Source organism: Phoenix dactylifera, chromosome 5, assembly GCF_009389715.1.
Source record: "Phoenix dactylifera cultivar Barhee BC4 chromosome 5, palm_55x_up_171113_PBpolish2nd_filt_p, whole genome shotgun sequence".
Lineage (NCBI taxonomy): Eukaryota > Viridiplantae > Streptophyta > Magnoliopsida > Arecales > Arecaceae > Phoenix > Phoenix dactylifera.
Genome location: NC_052396.1, coordinates 5,695,186 through 5,716,278, shown reverse-complemented (window position 1 = coordinate 5,716,278; position 21,093 = coordinate 5,695,186). Strand labels below are relative to the sequence as shown.

At 34.4% G+C, this 21,093-nt stretch overlaps 1 protein-coding gene across 12 annotated transcripts in view; it reads left to right on the top strand.

Annotated features, from left to right (window-relative positions):
- Positions 1-16,169, top strand: part of LOC103696712 (protein unc-13 homolog) — a 53,336-nt gene extending 37,167 nt beyond the window's left edge. For 11 of the 12 annotated variants that reach the window (XM_039126624.1, XM_039126625.1, XM_039126623.1 and 8 more), the window contains 9 exons: positions 1,407-1,579; positions 7,390-7,456; positions 8,449-8,577; positions 11,841-11,947; positions 12,110-12,193; positions 12,276-12,371; positions 13,669-13,764; positions 13,837-14,020; positions 15,662-16,169. In XM_039126624.1, the coding sequence (XP_038982552.1) occupies positions 1,407-1,579; positions 7,390-7,456; positions 8,449-8,577; positions 11,841-11,947; positions 12,110-12,193; positions 12,276-12,371; positions 13,669-13,764; positions 13,837-14,020; positions 15,662-15,831 (1,106 nt within the window). In that variant the 3' untranslated portion in view covers positions 15,832-16,169. The remainder of the gene's footprint in view (positions 1-1,406; positions 1,580-7,389; positions 7,457-8,448; positions 8,578-11,840; positions 11,948-12,109; positions 12,194-12,275; positions 12,372-13,668; positions 13,765-13,836; positions 14,021-15,661) is intronic. The other variant, XM_039126618.1, reaches the window with a different exon arrangement.
- The last annotated feature ends 4,924 nt before the right edge of the window (positions 16,170-21,093 follow it).

The following is a 21,093-nucleotide window of genomic DNA, read 5'->3' as shown; positions in this document are numbered from 1 at the left end:
GTACCGGTCGGCGTACCGGTGGCGGCCCGGACCGGTCCGAATCGGTCACGTACCGGTCCGAACCGGTCACGTATCGGTCCGAACCGCTTACGTACCGGTCCGAACCGCTCACGTACCGGTCCCGTACCGGTTCTCCAACAATAAACCACCGCTACCGGATTCCACGTTGATCCGGTACCGGTCCTAGGCCGGACCGGTACGGACCGGTACGGCAGACCATGAATTCTGGATCCACCCCTAGGTCCAGGAGGTTGGTTAAAGCACGGGCAAGTCAAATATTCCATGCCCTAGTTGGATGGAAAGAGGAGAAAGAGAAGTTTGCTATATAATTATGTCATCTTTCTTTATGTTCGATTTTATATGATTGTGGACATTTTTATATTATGAATGATGTTATTATGTTTGATGGATGATGATATTTCTTGTTAGATTATGGATCTTTACATCATATGGATGTTTACAAAATTATTATGATGCTAGGTAGTAATGTTTTATGGTTTTTTCATGAGTTTTTATAGTTTGCATGAAGTTGATATAAAATATTCATTTTCGGTACTTAGTAAGAAAAATATAGGTATATTTTAGCAGCTAGCTTTGGGTACATAGCACCCGTCATAGCACCCGACATGACCTGACTTGTACTAGTTGATATCGGCTGGGGCCTGTTATTGATCTAGTTTGTACTAGCTAGTACCTTCTGGTACCAGTTGGGATGACCCTAGTTTTCTGGTACTGCGGTCCTAGACCAATCCCAGGGCGTGGAATCTCACTGGTTCAATCTAGGACAGGACGACTTGGATGGATGCATACAAATTGGGATTTGAAACCTTGGCGAAAAGCATTAGTTGCAAGAAGCTTTGGATTGCTTTGGATAGAAACAAGAGTATTCTAGATCAAGGTTCGCTGTCTCGATACCGGACTTCATATCGGTGCCACACTAGCACTGCACTGGTATGGTACGGTATGAATTTTTTTCAGTATACCGAGTATTGGTACGCCATCTATACCAAATACTAGTACCGAACCAATACGGTATGGTACGCTCTGTACCGCCCAGTTCGGGCTGGTATGACAAACTATGTTCCAGATGTTTAGAAATGCTTTTAAAAGGGGAAATAGCACATTGTCATGTACTGCTATTTTTGTATCTATACTGAGAGTCTAGGAGCATCAAATCAAGTTGAAACATAACAATGTAGATCAAGCACAGACACACTTTGAGATGTACAGTGCAAATCACATGAAAGCACCTCACATTGGTACATAGTGATATAGGCCAACATGGATGTTATATATACTCTTTCCAAAGTTGATGAAAGCAATATGTTATGTTGTTCTTCTAAAGATTAATAATTTGTAGCACTAGTTCTTGAATAATATGTTTGTTTTCTCTTTCTTGGGTGCAGTCGACAAGCGTATGTTATATCCTAGCCCACCAGCTTTAACACGGTATAAAGAGTCAATTAATCCTTTCACAAAGAAAAGGTCTGCAGAGCATGCATTTATTGAGGAGAAAATAGCCAGACAGTTAAATGATTTGACAGTACTAAAACTTTGTGTTAAACTTAACACTCTGCATGTGAGTTTCATTCTTTCAAATTTTTCATTAACCTGGTTATTTTTGGGTAAATAGAAGCAATCAATTCTCTTATTTTCCCAGTCATGTGAATGAGCATATTATGTATTGGCTTCATCTTCTTTTACATCATCTACTGGTATTCGAAATACTTGTTAGCAGTTTCATTAGTAGCATTTCTTTAAAACAGTCTACGGTCTACCTGTAGATTATATATTTAACTTCTTGCGTATTTAGTAGTATAATGTTGAAAATTGATTTCTGTTTTCTGCATGGAAATGGAGACCATGGAAATTTTATTATGTTTTGATATATGCAAAAGGTGCCCTATTATTTAAACTGTAGCATGGTATAATTGCATATGTTCCCTGTGCAGCAGTGTTTTGCTTTGAAGAAATCCTGAGCTTTGTTGTTTTATGAACTGTATGTAGGTTTAAATAGACAGAGGTGGTCTATCTCTGATAAAACTATACAGGAGCAAACTTTTCTAATGCATGAATTACGTGTCTCAAAGCCTTGACTTGCAGTTCAGAGAGTTAATTGCTACAGCATGCAAGGTTCCCATCAAAGATAAAAATAGATAAAGGAAAGAGAAAGGAAAAGAAAAAAGAAGATGAAAAAAGAAGATGAAGAGGATTAATATTGGAGGGAGAAGAGAGTGATTATGAATTATTTAATGGGCTTTATTTTGTCCAATTACATATGATGTTGTATTGTTGTACCCATTTGAAATTAGGAGCCAAAAAGATAATATGGACTGAGAAGGATGGGCATTCTACGTAAGGGGGGCAAAATTCCAGGTCCAGTTTGGATCCTGGTCAAACAAGACCTTATAGTTTACGGTTTTCTGCTTGATCCAAACCTGATCTAGATCTGGATTTCAATCAATATAGTGTGTGGAGTCAAACATGGTTTTAATTTGGTCAACAGTATGACCCAGTTTGATGCAATGCTAAATATTGAATGTGATGCATACTAGAGAGTACAGTTTTGAAACTCGATTCTAAGCACCATAATATCCAGATTTACCAACCCAAATCCAACCCAGTTATTAAGCCTTATAGTAAGAACCTGGATTATCTGAATTTACAGATCCAGAACCTGGCTCTGGCCCAATTTAGAGCACTATGCAAGGGCCTCAATTTTTTGAATATGCAGATCTGGAAAGACCTGAATTTAGATTCAGATAAATTTTTTGTCCCGACGTGGTTTTTGAGCAATGATTTTATTGTATGGATGTAGTCTTTTCAGAGTTGGTCTGTGTCAGTCAGACACGGTGCACAAAATTTTGCCACCCCCAATTCTACTACTTCTATACAATTTATGCACTAATGATGATTGAGACATGCATCTTTTTGCAGTCAATATCATTAGTTGTTCATCCCCTCTTAATTCTTTCGCAAAGGAGCATATTTATAAATTATGGTATTAAAGCAATCCCGATCCTTCAAAAAATATGTGGAGTTTACATTGCTATGCTCTATTTGTTTCCTAAGTTTTTTATTTTTCTTCATCATATCCCATCTTTCTCTAGTTTTCTAATATAATGCTTCATAAACATGAATAGAAACAAGAAGCTTATGGTTTTCCATCTATATGGGTTTGTAATTTTTCTCTTTCTTGTCCTATTTTTTATGTATAACTCCTATTCATTCTATGTTATCCATTTCTTTCATCTTTTTAGTTTTCTTTTCAATGCTATCTGATATCATCCAGAATATTCATGTTCTTGTGGGGGCATTTGCCTTCAAAATCAGGGTGAGGGCAGGACTGAAACCTAGGTCCTTGGTACCAGCTTCAAAGAGTTCACTGACTACACTAGTTGGCACCCTCTAGGGCAATGTCGTATTAATATTCCATTAATTGTTTTAGTCAGCATCCCTGCCACCACCTCCTCCTCCTCTCAATCCCTTACCTTGACTATATGTACAGATCTATTTCATGTCATGTCTCCCTTGGTAATTACATTTCATTCTTGCTCAAATGCCATAAAGCTCCATTTCCACACTCTTTGTACAAGAAGGTTTTGCACTTGCTCCCCTAGTGTAATATATCCACATGAGCTGCTAAAGCTTACTAATCTTCTTGTTTTCTCATATTCTTGTAATGGTGTGCATATTCCAATCTCTCTATTTACAAGAAATTTATCTGTGCTCAAATCTGGTGGGAGTGAGAAGCAGGGTAGACATTTGCTATTGGTTAATTATATGAACCCTGCTTAGAAAGCAACATGCTATCTGATGGTCTTTGCTTTTGTTTTGTTCAATGGAGAAAATTATTGCAATAAATAAATCAAAATTGCCTATCCTCCAAAATTTTACTGTTTTGTATATGTTGTGCTTTAATCTGTAGTTCATGATAAGTCAAAATGGTGCTCAAGAGGAGCTCAGATGCAGTGGAAGTATTTGGTGCATAAGTAGGAGGCTGAGAGCATGATGCCAGTAGTCAATATATGTCATCTTTAGTAGGATATAAAAGCATGAATTTCGATGAAACCGATGAAGAGTTTAAAGTTGATATCCAGATGACTTGAAGTATATGCATAAATGCTGCTTATGCCTTGAATCTCGTCACACCTGATTTGAGTTGGAAAAAGAGTCTTGAGGTTGTACTCCAACTGACCAATTGACTAGCTTTGGATCAGTGCTTGAAGTTCGTTGACCTGGAATGATCCAGTTTAGCAGGCAGGTTGTGGGGCAGCAACTCTACCATGGTTAACCTAATTCCTCATGGCAACATAAATAAATACATAAGTGCATAAATGTTAAAATTTTAAAAATTCTAAAAGAACAAAATAGAAAAATATGAAAAAAAGTATAATAATAATTCAATTGTTTTTTAGCATTTACATAGTAAAATGATGATATTTCATATTATCGCATAAACACACACAAATAGTACAATAATTCCAAAATGATCTTTGCACGCGTTCATATGTAAATAAAACTTTTATTTTAAGGTTTATAGAATCTTACTTTAATTCATAACAAAATCCACATAGTTCATAATCAGATTTATATGAATCAAGAAATCTTCATTTGAACCAAGATATTTCTGTGATCAAAAATTAAAAATATAAGTTCATGAAAAGGGATCGAATTCAGAAAAACGTGAGTGTGATATATGAATAAAAAATCTAAAAACAGATCCTGTTCACTGCTTGCTTCTTAATTAAATCGATAATTTAGATTCAATGATTCCATATCTCACAACATATCTATGTTTTCTGTAGCATTTGAAAAAACTTCATGATGTCAAAATAAATCTCAATATAAGGACATCATCCATGTCAACATTATCTTACAAATTTCATGGCCTGCCAATGCCGGTGGCTGACCACATATGCGATGCTGGCAGCCGCAAGTGGCTGCTGCACAATGGTTGGTGACTAACAGTGGCCAATTGATGGGTCCAAAGTCCAAATGAAAAAAGGCCAACTAGTGGAGTAGAGAGGGGGAGAAGCCTCCGGCTAGCAGTGACCAAACAGCAGCAAGCAGCGGTGAAGGATGGGGATGGCAGGGGACAAGGACCATGCTGTCACTCCCCAAAACTAGGGCATCGAATAATTGAGAGCCCTTGCCCTGCTACTTTCCCAAACACACCGAATCCCTTTTAGGTTTTTCATTTTATAAAAAGAGAAGCATTATTAACTCGGGTGGGTGGAAGGTGGGTTAACCTATTCTGGGTTGACCAGTTCAGCTGCTCGACCCAGCAGGTCAAATGGGTTTCAGGGAATAGCAGGTCCTCAATTCGCTCGACCTGCCAATGGCTGCCGGTGCACGGTCAGGCGCGTTGACTTGTTCAATTGGAGAGTGTCTCTAAATGTGCTTCGGACTGTCACATGGAGAAGTGACATTCCTATGCACTGCAATAGCATTTTCAGTTCTATATAAACTTGGGGCATCGTTTAAATACTGTCTTAACATACTAAAATGGTTGATCCTCTAGCCTCAAGGAAGGCTCTTTGCAATTTCAACTTGAATACTTGAATGTACTTCAGACTGAATTGTTTGCACCAAAAACTACATCAAGGATTCAAGATTAATCACTATTCGACAATTATTGTTTTCTGTATATGTGAATTTTTTCAGCAGTCTGTCAACCTACGAGTTGTGCTACCGGAAGTTTCTGCTATATTTAGTAGCTGTTTTTCGAGATTGGTGAAGAGGTGGACTAACAATGAATTCCAGTTGCTAGGATAATGTGAGGTGAGGTGGAAAAGAAATTGAGATATAGGTATCAAAATAACTTCACAAAATGTCATCTTTCTTATACCCTTAAGCTAATTGGCATGTTTGAATGAAAAGCATGTACATTAAATGACCTTTATAAATTATTTCATTTAATTTTTTATACAATACTTAACATATAGAGTTTAGTTGAAATTTTTTCTTCCTATGCCTCCCAAATATCCTTGTTCTTCCTGTTGCCAATTCAGACAATTGGATGTGTCTGAATCCAATTCTCGTGTTCATGCCCATGCAACACTATTTGAGGGCATGCAAACTACTGTTACATTAGTTTAGCGACTTTGGAGCCAACCTGTAAATCATGGCCAATATGGTAGAATGAATGAAGCATGCAACATGACTGGGGTGGACTTCAAGTAGGATTAGGATGTCTAAAATGGAGGAAACCATTATTAGCATTGATCCATTTTAGAATAGAGATACAACATTTTATGGGTTCCTATCATTTCAAAGAGAGTTGAACAACAAATCTGGTAGTGAGATTTGAGCTTAAATACAATTGATGTATATGTTTGGAAATCTAAAATGGGAATTCACCCATCTGATTATGATCCATTCTGCAACATGGGGGGAAAAAACCAAGATCTCTTACCTGTTCATTGAATGGTTACAAACGGATTTTTTCCCCAGTAACATGCCTTGTGAAAATGCATGGTGGACAAGCAATTGAGGACCTATACTATTAACTGTGGTTTGGATATCGTAAAGCGCATGGACCAAAATTTTATGGGTCTGAAATCTGAATTCTTCGGATGGTAGAGCAAATCTAGGCTGGTATCTTGTTGGTAAAAAGTATCTTTTCTGTCCTTTTTGCATAGAAGAAATGCATGGGAAGAAACTTCCAGAACAATTCACTTTTGGTTAGTTGGTTCAAGTCCTATTGGTTCAAAATACATGGTGAGCCACCTCAATATAGAATCCGCGCCACCAATCATGTTCTACAGCATCTAATTTATGTAAAATCCAAAATCATGAAAGAGGTTTCTTCCTATCAAGGGATAAGATTTTTTAATAATAACAAACTAAATGGTTTAATATAATTTCTGTTTCATAAATACTCGATCTGATAGGATTTTAGTCAGTATTGATGTTTAGATCATGGTTGATGATGGTTTGATATGGTCTTCTTAATTCATGCACTCTAGCACTACCAGCCATTTAATGCTTTAGTTGGTGCATTAACAAGAAAATTGAACTTATGATTTTGGCTTTTAGACTTATAAAACTTTTATATTATGTAGATAATGTGGATTCTTAATTTTTGTTGTCCTGTTGTTGGCCTGTAAATTAGGTGATGGTAACATGCTGTATCATGCCCAGCTGTGCTGTTACTTCATTGCATTTTTTTCACAAATTAAATATTTTTATTTTCACAGTCAGGGATCATTTTTTTTTTAAAATTATAACATAGACGAAATTGGTCAAAGTTAGTATGCATCTCTATGTAATATAACATTGAAAAAACACTCAACAACTCTTGCTTATTTGTTTCAAGTTCGCCTCATAAACTTGTAATGTTATATAGCATTTTCTTAAAGTTTTGTTTTATTCATAAATATGCAGTACGTACGAGATCAACTTGATACACTAGAAGATTCTGTAAAGCAATCTTGGGAACTTGCTCAATCAGGTAACTATCTCAATATTTTAGGGATATTTCAAATTGTTATTTTTATTACATTCGATTCATATTTACGAGGTTTTAAATACCATGGAACAAGGCCATCCGGGTTTTGCTATGTAACGGAACGCCTCATGTCCCTACACTTGGGATGCTGGATGTCTTATCCTGGTCCATTTCCCAACTCCTATCCTGACATTCAGGATGGTGGATATCTTGTCCTGGTCCATTCTGACTCATCCCATCCCAACATTCAGGATGGTAGGACGCCCCGTCCTACCGGTACTTAAAACCTTGTATGAGGGACTGTAAATATTTAATGATGAGAAAAAAAATCATGTTCAACTGAGTTTATAATGAAGAAAAAATGGATAGATACGTGTGATGCTTGGAACACAGTTATTATACCTCATCCATGTCCATTATGGCAACAATTTGCTTAATTCAAATGCTAAATCTAATTTGATATAACGAATTATTATGATTTGATTTTGCTTTTATTAGGTCTTCTTTATTGTCATGAGGCTGTTGGAATTAGAGAATTGCCTTCCCAGACGCACAACTCACTGTACACTAGTTTGTTCTAGACATTTAACTTCGGTTTTTTTGTCTTTGTTCTTTCTCTTCTTTCTCTTATTTTTTTTGCCTCCTTTCTTTGTTCTTTTCATGGTAAAAAGAGAGATACTCTGTGACCTTTTTTTACCTTGTGGTATTTCTCTCAATCTTTCCTTTCTCATTTATCTTACATTTAATGAGTCTTTTCCTTTCAGGGTGATATATGGCTAATCTTACGATTTTGTTAGTGATATCTGAATGCTAATTGCTATTTGATTCCAATCATTTTCTTTTCTGGTTAATGTTGGCCTAATATGTTCTGATCCATCTAATGTATATCTCAGTGCCGTGACAAGCATAGCCAATGTTTCTGGGGTAGCATCTCTAAGTCGATTTCTTAATATTTGCTGCAGTTTTGACATTGTCAAATTGCTTGTCTTGTGCAGGTCAAACTTTTGGAGCTGCTGAGCAAGATTTATCCATATCTAGTGAACCAGTTGACGAACTATTTACTATTTTCGATGACATCAGAAGAAGTGCAGTAGATGCAAGTGATACAATTACTGACTTCATTGGTAAGCTACCAATTTGTTTACAATACATCATCGCATTGTTTGCTAACAGGGTACTTTGTTTTTCTTTTGAGAAAAAAATTATTTTGAAGTATTCTGCATCAGAATTATTGCTATTGGGAAATGTACATATACATAATCTTTTATTAGACACAAAGGGAGAATGGTTAGCAGATGGTGAGGAGGTTCTTCATGTCAATTTTATATCCTCCAGGTAACCATTTAAAACAGAAAGTTGCAGGGAAAACGAACATGAAAGATGAGAGTAGGGCTGACAAAACTGAAGCCAAACCCACCAACCTGCCCGAACCTGCCAGTAAAAAACTGGGTTTGTGTTTCATGACCCAGCAAATTAGGGTTAAACAGAACCTACCTAGTCAAATATGTAATGGGTTTGGATTGAGCATCCAGACCCGGTTGGGTCACTAAATTTTTGATTTTTGAATAAAAATATATATAAAAGACTGCTGTAGGACTTGAAGTCCAAGAATTCTTTGCTTTTTTTTTTCCTTCCTTGTTTCTTCTTTCTTTAGGGGTGCAGGGTAAGGGATCAAGGGGTTAAGGCCTTCTCTTCAAGCACAATCACTCCCATCACCCAGCTTAGCTGCCGCACCATGAGCATTTTTGGTTCTCTACAATTTTATTGGTTTGAAATCAGTGATCTTTCAAGATCTTGTTTTTGCAAATGATTGAGATTTCAAAAGTACTTATTATATAAGGTTTTGTATAATAAATTCTAGGTTGTTTGCTGAAATCGAGAACTTTTCATGGTTTAGGATTGATTTTCCTTTGAACTTACTATTCTAGAATATATTATTTTCTCTGATTCAAGTGATTCTTTTCTATCTCTCACCGATTTCCTAGATTCATATTAAGTCCCAGAAGGACATCTCGTCGGTCGTTTGGTGGGGCACCATCCCAAGTGTCAAATTGGGCCGTCCCATGTCACCCCAGCATACCGTTTGGTTCATGATCTGCCGAACTAGGCCGAACCGGTTGGCTGTGGCATGATATTTAAGATCCAATAATTTTCCAAAGTCTCATTGCTCTTTAGTTCAACAAGAGTTAAAGAGTCTCAAGAAACAAAAAAGTAAATTGAGGGAACATTTGTCATTAACATCACTAGCTTAGCTGGCATTAGAATATGCTCAAATTGAGGGCAAGTGGTAAAGTTAGCAATGCATGAAACGATACCTTGTATATAACAAAGTTTTGAAGATTAGATAATTAATTAGTATTAGGAGTCAATTGGTTGATAATGTGCAATCTCCTGACAAGCTTTCTATGTAGCTGATCACTGTCCCCAGGCATCAGGCCAATGTTTTGAGAGAACTTAACAGGAGTATGATATCTGGCTGCACTTCGATTATTTGTAAGCAGGCACAATGGATGAGGTCTATCAGATACTTCCTCTATGTTCTAGCGTAAATGAGCATCGCTATTTTAAGCAACCTGAGGATAAGATTTCAGAAGAGTCAAGGTCCATTGCAAAATGGTAGAGGTGGTTCTTGAATATGAGGTGCATTGTTGCTAGTGATAAGCAATCCATCCACACCATTGCCTAACTAAGCTTGAATATTAAAACAGTTATGCAGAAAAGGCATGATCATGCTTAATATGGTACAGTTACCTACCATCATTGCCTAACTAAGTCTGTGAAACCGAGCCTAAGAAGCATATCTGAGATAGTAGAATGCTCATATAATACACATGCTGAGGAAAATATGAAGGCATGGAAGTGGCTGCAAGTAGGCCGCCTTAAGTAGATCACTTTGAAGAAGCACATTTTTCTCTGGTAATAAATTTAGCTGCCAAAAGTTTACTATCGTAGTAGCAAGTTCATGAATAGTAATCATGTTGGTAATAAGTGCAAATGTCATATAATACTAGTAGCAAATGAAACAATACAGGGTGAAGCAGCAAGCCATGAAACACATTTTTTTGTGTTCCGTGTGCATCCAGGATTGGACCGACTTAATCTTTGACTCTGTGATAAGTTACAGGCACGTCCTTAGGTAGAAGAGAACAAGAACCTAAGTGTGAATGCATTAAGTTTATTAATTCCTTAAAGGTAGCTTGCTACCTCTTGAGTACTTGTGGCCATGGGTTTAAGTGCCAATATCTGTGGCATGCATGATAGTACCATGCAAATGCCTTACTGGCATGTAGCAGTAGCAGGGTAGCTGTAGCACTTGGTATGTTGCTGTGCTAATGCTTGTCGACCATTAGCACCACTCGGCACGGCATGGTACATATCATGCTAGCAACTGGCGGACACACCATCTGCATGTAATACACATCCTTGCTTTGGTCTCAGTTTGATGCCTTCAGTAGGCATGAAATAATTATTGAATATAGCTGGTAGTAAAAAGAGTAGCCATCAGTGGCAAGAAAGATTGTTTTGTTGGGTAGACAGTGATCATTAAGCAAGTAACAAAGCTAAAATGAATGGCAAAAGTACCAGGACTAGCAACAACAGCAAATAAAACAAGATTGCGCCGGAGGCTTTCTTGATGGTTGCCAACAGTTATAGATGTCTATGGTAAGAGGTGGATGATATGGTCTAGTAGGTACTATGGCAATATCCCATAGAGAATGACTGGAGTATATTGAGAAAGTGGCAGCAGTTGTGGCATTGAAAAGTGAAGGATATTAGTGGCATTGAAAGAGGTGAGATAGTTGTACTAACATTAGATAGCCAGATCTAAAATACAGATATGGTGGGAAGATGGATGTAGTATGGCTCACCCATGCTTAATACAAAGTTACAAAACTAGCCTCACCCTGTATCTAAAAAACTAAAACAGAGAAAATAAACTAGTGGTGTGATGGATCAGCACTTAGTTCCCACAAACTACACTAAAAAAATAACATTATATAAGAAGAGGTACTCTTAACTAGTCATTATTAGTCTGTATCCGATAGTTTTGAGCTATATGGTGAGCATAATGATGTTTTACTACTATAAGTGGGGTTCAAATTCTACTAATTATGTGCTCTGCTGGTAGTTTGTATGTTGCTCACATTACTATATTTTTAAAACTTAATCTATTCACTTTATTCTCCCAACTGAGGGGGGAAAAACTTTGCGTTAGGCATTTAATAGAACCTGTTGCACTTTGCCATTGTAAATAGAATTGATAACTATTCTAGAAAGGATGTTAATGAAGGAAAATACCTGATATAATCAGGATTCTTTCTTTCATTGAGTATTGGTTGAACATATGGCTAAATCGCTTTTCTAAATTAGATTTTTTGTGTTCCAGGAGCAAGGGTCATATTTTGGGACATGAGAGATTCTTTTCTTTTCTCATTATATCAAGGCAGCGTTGAAAGTGCTCGCTTCGAAATTTTTATCCCATTACTTGATGGAGTAAGTAGATAAAATGAGAAAGCAATCCTGCTTCTTTATTTACTGTTAGAGCATCATTGTAGATCATGATTTCTTCTTCTGGAGATGTTCATCAATTTGTCCATTCCTGTATTACCATTTTTCAGTAGCTTTATCAGAAACTTGCATAAATTTGCCTTGTAGGTTCTTGACTACATATGTGATCTAATCATCGATACACTTAGGGATCAAGTTGTTTCAAGCATTTGTCAAGCATCAATGGTATTGGTATTTTTCTTCATTTGGCAATAAAATAGTGAATTGGTAGCATTGATTTGATCTGATCCTTTCTATATTTCTCATATAATAGGAGGGCTATGTGTGGGTATTGTTGGATGGAGGCCCATCCCGTGTGTTTTCTGACTCTGATGTGACAATGATGCAAGAAGATTTAAATGTCTTGAAGGTAAGCACTCCAACAAATGCACATTGCTTTCTAGAATCTTCACATTGATCAATGGCATTTTATTTGAAAATATATATATAAGCTATGTCGTCTGTGGTGTTTTAATCTACTTTATTAGGATTTATATTTGCTTCATCTACCTTTTAGAACCCTTGTTCTTGGAAGTCTAGCATTTTGTCTCCCATCATTATCTTTCTTGGTGTCGGAGGCTTCTAATTTGCAACTTCTCAATGTCAAGAGGAAAAAGGAACTTTTGCATTTGACAGTCTAGATCACAATCTTGACAACAAGACTGCAAGGTGATCATTTGCTATTATAATGTCTGTGCAGGGTTTTCACTCAGTCATTGGGATTTTAAATATTAAGTAGAGGACATATGAGTTATTATCTTTCATTTAAGTGCTATTGTAGTCCATCTCACAAGAGTTTTTATACTTTCCGAAGCATGCTTTTGCAGTTATGTGATGTATGTTACTTATAAGCAGTGATTTAAGGGAGCAAAAATTGTTCAACGTTCCCACCTTTTCAGTTTTGCTGTTTCCTGTGTTTGCCTTTGTGGTTTGCACGGTTCTGTCCTCCAAGGAAAAGATGTTCTCCAATGATATCATCATGTATGTAGCAAACCAAATATTTGAGAAGTCATAAAGGTACTCAAAAGTTTGAACAGTGATACTAGAAATGCTAGTAAATATGACTATGGGATCTGTTATATAAACAAAATTTACACACACACACACACACACACACACACACACACACGTATGTATATAAGTATGTTAATAGACAGAAAAATAAATCATTTTCGTACTTGAAGGTTTACTGCAAGGTTTCTACCAATTTTCAACATCTTTTCCGCTGATTAATGAATGTGAATATGCTGCCATTTCTTGTACATGATAGTGAGCCATTCCTATTTACTTGTTGCATGTTCTTATAGATAATCTTAGTCTAGGAAGAATACCTTTTTCATTTGCAGCTACCTAAAAGCAACAAGACAAATCATAAGGTTATTATGGCTAATCTTTGGCATTGTATTCTTGGCTTCTTGTTGCATGAAGAATGACATATATAAAGGAGTTATATATGATGTTTTGAAGCGATTGTATTCATTTGTTCCATCTTTATCCGTTTCTGGTATTTTGTTTTTTTAACTGTCATGCTTTTCTATCCATCATGTAATCATCAATTGTTTGGCTGCTGTCTTGAAAACCATTATCTCAAAGTGATATATTTCAAAGTTTTTTTCCTTGTCATTTGACATTGTTGTTTTATGTACTGATGGGAAGATCTGTTCTAGGATTTTTTTATAGCAAATGGACAAGGCCTCCCTCATGTTATAGTTGAGAAGGACGCAAGATTAGCTCAACAGATCATAGACTTGTATTCCCTGAAGGTCTGCCGGTTCCTGGATGTTTTTTAGCTTATTCCTTGAGTGTTTCTAAATATATCTGACTTCTTATTTCAGGCCAGTACCATTATTGAAATGTTGATGAGTGCAAGTGAACATGTCTCCTATTATCCCGAATCTAAAAAACCTGGACAAAGATGTGCAAATGATGCTGAAACATTACTTCGAGTTTTATGTCATAAGAAGGATGAAGTAGCCTCTAGGTTCCTAAAAGTGCATTATAAGCTTCCCAAGTCTTCAGGTGAGTACAGGGTCATATCCAACTTATACAATGTAGTCTCTTATTGGTAACTATGTTGTCATCTCAATTTAGATACCCCACTTGTGCATATGAACCTGTGATGTTTCCACGTGCATGGTCTGTATTTGTTTTTTTAAAAGTTATTAATGTGTATTGCAATGTAGTCGCATTCCAGTATCTTTTATGTTTCTCATCTAGATAACCTTTTGCATGTAGTTTATAATTTATCGTCAATCTATTTTGTGCGTAATCATCTGTTTTCAAGATGGAGCTACATCAGATTCTGCAAGTTGTTTTCCTGCATACATTCTTTACTAACATAGTCGCATAATATATCAGAGACTATTGCTTACTGAAAGTTGCATATAGAGCTACTGCATTAGTACATTCAATGACTTGCTCAGAAGCAGGAGCATCTAAGTAGACTCCTGAATAATAGAATAATTATTTGTTAGCTGTATGTAAAGTTAAACTTAGTTGTTCTATCTAGGAATTCTTGATTTAAGGATTATAGAACAAAAAAATACATCCTCAGTTAGTTGGACAAGGATGTATGGTTATGGTTATGGTGGAACAAAACAATGCAAAGTATAGCTATTGGCAATCTTAGGTTGCTGGCTCCAACATATGGTTGGAAAAGATAAATTTGTTATTCAAGAAAGTTAATCGGTGGAGAAGAAGATGAAGCTCATCTGGATTCAAATAATTTAATGAGAAAAAAACACCAATAAGTAGGGTCACCTTTAGGTAGAATAACTCATGAACAATTTTGATGGCGGGTAGGCAACCTGACATTTTAGTTGTCTGTCAAAACGCCTCTAATACCTTCAAAATTCTGAACGAACTTTGGTTGCATAATGAGATGGAAGACAGAGTTATTGAATTTTAATGGCTGCCACTAAAATTCTGTCCTAGCATGAGATTTTTTTTTTTTGTCCATAAATGTGATGTGAACCAGAACATTGGTGGATTCAGTGAGAGTGAAACTTAGATGAAGCTTAAAGAAATCAATTTCCATGAAGAGGTGCACGATAATGTCAATGACATGTGTTGCCTGCCAGAAGTTTGAGGATAATTAAACTGTTCCCTGTGTTGCTCATGTTGTCTATGCTGACGTCAGGCAGAGAACCAGAGTACCGGACTTCCGCCTCTTTACTAGGATCTTTTTCAGACTACTTCTCTGCTTATTTTTCTGTTCAAGTTATTGTCCTTGACTTGAATGATTGGGTTCCAAAGCAGTCATCCTCTTAGTCACATCCTCTATATTGGTGCCAGATAATTATATTTTTACTTTCCCTGATGTTACAGTCTGGAAGATGGTATGATAATGTTTTTTTTTTTTTTTTGTGGACCTAATGTAGAACTATACAGGAGCATCTGTTCCCTCTTCTGGGTGTCTTCAAGCCTACTAACATTGCCTTTGAAATCTGTGTCTATATTTGTGTTCAATCTCCAATTTAGGTACCAGAATAAATTGTAATTCCAAGATCCTTGAAATTATTTTGGTTGTTTTAGTTTCAAAATTTTCATATTTCTTTGCTCTTGTAGATGTTTTAGATGATGTAACATCTACATCCTTTTTAGAATCCCTGTCATGAAGCGAGTGGAAAACAACACTCACTAGTTAAGCAATTTCTGCAGACTATGAAGATGTTCTTGGAAAGGAGCCAGCATTAAAATCTTCCCTTATAGAAGACATGCTCAAAAGCAACACTTCGTTCAACTGGACAGAAAAGGGCCAGAGAGGCTTTAGGATGATGAAGAAGAAATTTCAGGAAGCAACATCTGAAATCCGGCATGCACCTTGGTAAGCAATTGCTACTGGTTTTCATTTGCTTATACAGATCCAGTTAAAATTGTCAGAATGGTGAAAATGAAAGAGAGTTTTCTTCTTTCTGGGTTTTTTTCTGATTGTTTTCGAATAATGATTAGAAATATCAGGTTCTGTATATTAGTTTTTTTTTTTTTTTAGTTAATACCAGTCTTTTGTTAGATCATTTGACCAAACATTTTCAACTTTCAGAATAATTTGAATATCTGAGAGAAGTCAGAACAATTATCATGTTTTAGTCAAATTGTTTGTTTTTATCAGTTCAGGCTGTTCAGCGTTGTTTATCATAGATATAAAATTATGAGAATGGCTTTTTTCTACAGTAGGATTATCTTTTAGGTGATAGAACCATGCTGCTAAAGTAGATAACAAATGATATATAAGTAGCCATCGAGTTTAGAGTTCATCCATTGCATGAAATAATCTTAAATGGTAGTTTTAGAATCTCTTTCCATAAACTTGAGTGCTGCCCCAAATCAATACTTGCCCTTTGGTACTTCAAGCTTAATAATGCTTGTGCAACTGCTCTCTGTATCATGATTCTACAGATGGCTAATCAGCTTCCAAGGAACAACCAGCTTAGTCTCACTTATAAATGATAAAAATGACCCCTAGATAGTTGTACATGCATGAAGGCATTTTTGTCATCTGAGCGATGCAATGAATAATTTTTTCAGCATTGTTTCATTTTTTTAATGCATTGATTGCATCTGTCAAATGTCAAAACTATCCCATACAAGTATATCTATTTACTGCAATGCCTAAGGTATTTTTATGATTTATATATGTGGAAACAACCAAGTTGGTTATTTCCTAGAAATAAAATAAACATCCCCATATCTGTATGCATGTATATGGGCACCCAGAGAGTAGCCCATATCTGTATGCATTGTTTAAACCACTTAGTATTATTACAATTTTTAGTATTATTACTATTTAGTAATATTAATATTTTTAGTAGCATTACTATTATTAGCACTATTACTATAATTAGTATTGTTACTATTAGTATTGTTACTGTTATTAGTATAAATATTATTTTTAGTATTATTACTATTTTTAGTATTATTATTATTGTACTCTTACTATTATTAGTATTCTTACTATTATTAATACTATTACTATTATTAGTATCATTACTATTTTAGAATTAGTACTATTACTATTATTTATATTATTAGTATTATTACTATTATTATTCTTACTATTATTACTATTATTAGTATTATTACTGTTATTAGTACTATTACTAGTACCATTACTAATACTATTTTAGTAATATTAATATTTTTAGTAGCATTACTATTATTAGTATTGTTACTATTATTAGTATAAGTATTATTTTTAGTAGTATTATTATTATTGTACTTTTACTATTATTAGTACTCTTACTATTATTAGTACTATTAGTATTATTACTATTTTAGTATCATTACTATTTTAGAATTATTATTATTACTATTATTTATATTATTACTATTATTATTGTTATTAGTATTATTACCATTATTAGTATTCTTACTATTCTTATTATTTAGTAGTATTATTACTGTTATTAGTACTATTACAATTTTTAGTATTATTACTATTTAGTAATATTAATATTTTTAGTAGCATTACTATTATTAGCACTATTACTATAATTAGTATTGTTACTATTAGTATTGTTACTGTTATTAGTATAAATATTATTTTTAGTATTATTACTATTTTTAGTATTATTATTATTGTACTCTTACTATTATTAGTATTCTTACTATTATTAATACTATTACTATTATTAGTATCATTACTATTTTAGAATTAGTACTATTACTATTATTTATATTATTAGTATTATTACTATTATTATTCTTACTATTATTACTATTATTAGTATTATTACTGTTATTAGTACTATTACTAGTACCATTACTAATACTATTTTAGTAATATTAATATTTTTAGTAGCATTACTATTATTAGTATTGTTACTATTATTAGTATAAGTATTATTTTTAGTAGTATTATTATTATTGTACTTTTACTATTATTAGTACTCTTACTATTATTAGTACTATTAGTATTATTACTATTTTAGTATCATTACTATTTTAGAATTATTATTATTACTATTATTTATATTATTACTATTATTATTGTTATTAGTATTATTACCATTATTAGTATTCTTACTATTCTTATTATTTAGTAGTATTATTACTGTTATTAGTACTATTACTATGACTATTACTAGTACTATTACTATTAGTATTACTATTATTACTCTTAAGACTACTCCTGCTGCGACTACTGCTACTACTTCCACCACCACCAATATTATTAGTATTATTACTATTATTATTCTTACTATTATTACTATTATTAGTATTATTACTGTTATTAGTACTATTACTAGTACCATTACTAATACTATTTTAGTAATATTAATATTTTTAGTAGCATTACTATTATTAGTATTGTTACTATTATTAGTATAAGTATTATTTTTAGTATTATTATTATTATTATACTTTTACTATTATTAGTACTCTTACTATTATTAGTACTCTTACTATTATTAGTACTATTAGTATTATTACTATTTTAGTATCATTACTATTTTAGAATTATTACTAGTACTATTACTATTAGTATTACTATTATTACTCTTAAGACTACTCCTACTGCTGCGACTACCGCTACTACTTCCACCACCACCACCATTACTACGACTACTACCACTACTACGACTGCTACTGCTACTGCTGCTGCTACTATTCTTACTACTATTATTACTACTTCTACCACTATTGCTACTACTACCACTACCACTACCACTACGACTGCCACTGCTACTGTTATCGCTGCTGCTGCTATTATTACTACTAATATTACTGCAATGTAATATAATATTATTATAATTATAACATAATATATAATATAATATAACAATAATCTAATATAATAGCAATATAATATAATATAATATAACAGATTATTATTAGAATCTAATCTCATAATAGATTATATGATATTATTATTAAATATTATTATATATATTTAATAATAATATAATATTATTATAATATAATCATATAATAGAATATAATGTAATGTAATGTAATCTAATATATTATTTTGTATATTATTAATTGTATATTATAACATTATTATAATAATAATGTAAAATTATAGTTGTAATAATATGTTATATTATGCTTATAATAAAATATAAGAATATGTTATATTATAATTATGTATTACTATAATAATATAATATATTATACTATTATAATAAAATAATATAATACAATACAACATAATATACTATTAATTTATTATTATATTATATTATAGTATAGTATATATATAGTATATTATGATATGATATGATATAAGATGTAATCATGGGATTTGTTGGTAGGTATTTTGGTCATTAGAAAAAGTTTATTAAAATGAAAATAGCTTTCCGATATTGTTCAAAAAGCACTTGTGGGAAAAAGCTTCAAAATAGAGTTTTTTTGAAGTAAACCTTTTCAGCTTTATGGCAAAGCCAAAATAAATTTCTGATTTTTTACTAAACATCACTATATGATCCCAAAAAAGTACTTTTGAAGAGCCAAAAAATATTTCCAGATTTTTCAAAAGCTTTACCAAATTGGGCCTTAATCTGCTTGTTAGGTGCATAAAATGTAGCTGCTTATTTGCAACCTCCGCGCAGGAACTTTGTTGTTAGGATACACGTGCCATGGTTATGGCGCTTTTGAGGGGTGTCTCATCTTAATGATGTCAAAAGCGAAAGGAACTTGTCTTCGTGGTATATACTTGATGGATGCCCAAACAGCATCGCATCCCGATGAGAACCCTTCCAGGTAAAACCTAGGACCCACGAAGGCATTTCTTCCTTGTTATCGAGATATTTTTTTTCTGATTACTTTTTTTATGTTATATGGTAGTTTATAATTAGCTGCAATTGACGGCAAGAAACTTCCTAAACTGCTTCAATTTAGGACTGCAATTCGGATTGGTTGGGTCAGGTCGAGGGCAAACCGTAACCCAATTCTACCTCTAAATCTCCCAATTCTAACCCAACTCAATCTAATCTCAGGTTGGGATTTTCTCTAACCCCAAGCACATGCTAAGCTACATGGGTTGTGATATGCCATGCCAATTGAGTTAAACTGGATTGAATAGGAATCTTAGAACAGGAAAATAATTTGGGGCGTTTTTGTTCCAGCAACCAGATATCTCATATTCTGAACGTAGTCTAACACAGTCAATATGCTAATGCATAGCTCTAGTATCTGCTATATCCTGGGATGATCCTAAGATAATAACCCAAATCATCCGTAATAGTTGTTTGTCCAAATGCAATAGATTGTTAGTGGAGAGAGAGAGAGATGCTTGCTTGCTTACATGAAAAGATCCGCTAAACATAAGGTACAATAATGACAGAATCACAAAGCACACAAAGAGGCAAGATTAAACAATATGCGAAAGAAGCAATACAGTAAACCCAAAGAAGTAGCTTCCACATTATACTTCTACCAAGCCTTAGGACCCATTTGGGAAAGCTTTTAGAGGGTCAAAAAGTACTTTTGACCCTTCAAAAGCACTTTTGGATTAAAAAAAGGGTGTTTGGTAAAAATTTTGAAAAGTTGTTTTAGCTTTTTCAGAAAACTAAAAACAACTGTTTGAGAGAAGCTCCATTTTGGAGCTTGTTTTGAGCTTTGTCGGGAAGCTATTTTCAGTGCACATAGGCAGGGCGAAGTGGGTTTTGCTATTCGAAACCCATCTGCCAGGATCGTGACTGTAAGGGGCAGTCAACTCTTCGACATATCGGTTCCGAATGCGGAGCTGAGGGCTGCTTGGGCGGGCCTTCGTCATGCCCGGTGTGTTTTACGAGCCAGTTCTATTGTCCTAGATAGGGACTCGGCATCAGCTCGATCTGGAGGAGCCGAAGGGGTAATGGTTTGTGTCCACCCTTTGCTCCGAGATATTTGAGCATTGGTGAGGGATGGAGGGGCCTTCTAGGCCAAGCATGTTTTCTATGAAGCTAATGAAACTGCGGACTGGGTGTCTGATTATGTAGCTAGTAACTCTGGCAGTACTATGTGGGCTGGAGATGGGGAGCTGCCCTTGGTACTCCGGGATATTTTGTTTTTTAATTTTATTGGGTGTATCCGTACTCGTCGGGTATGATCCACCTGCCTTAACAAAAGAAAGCAAAAAAAAAAAAAAGCATTTCTCCAAGGGTTTA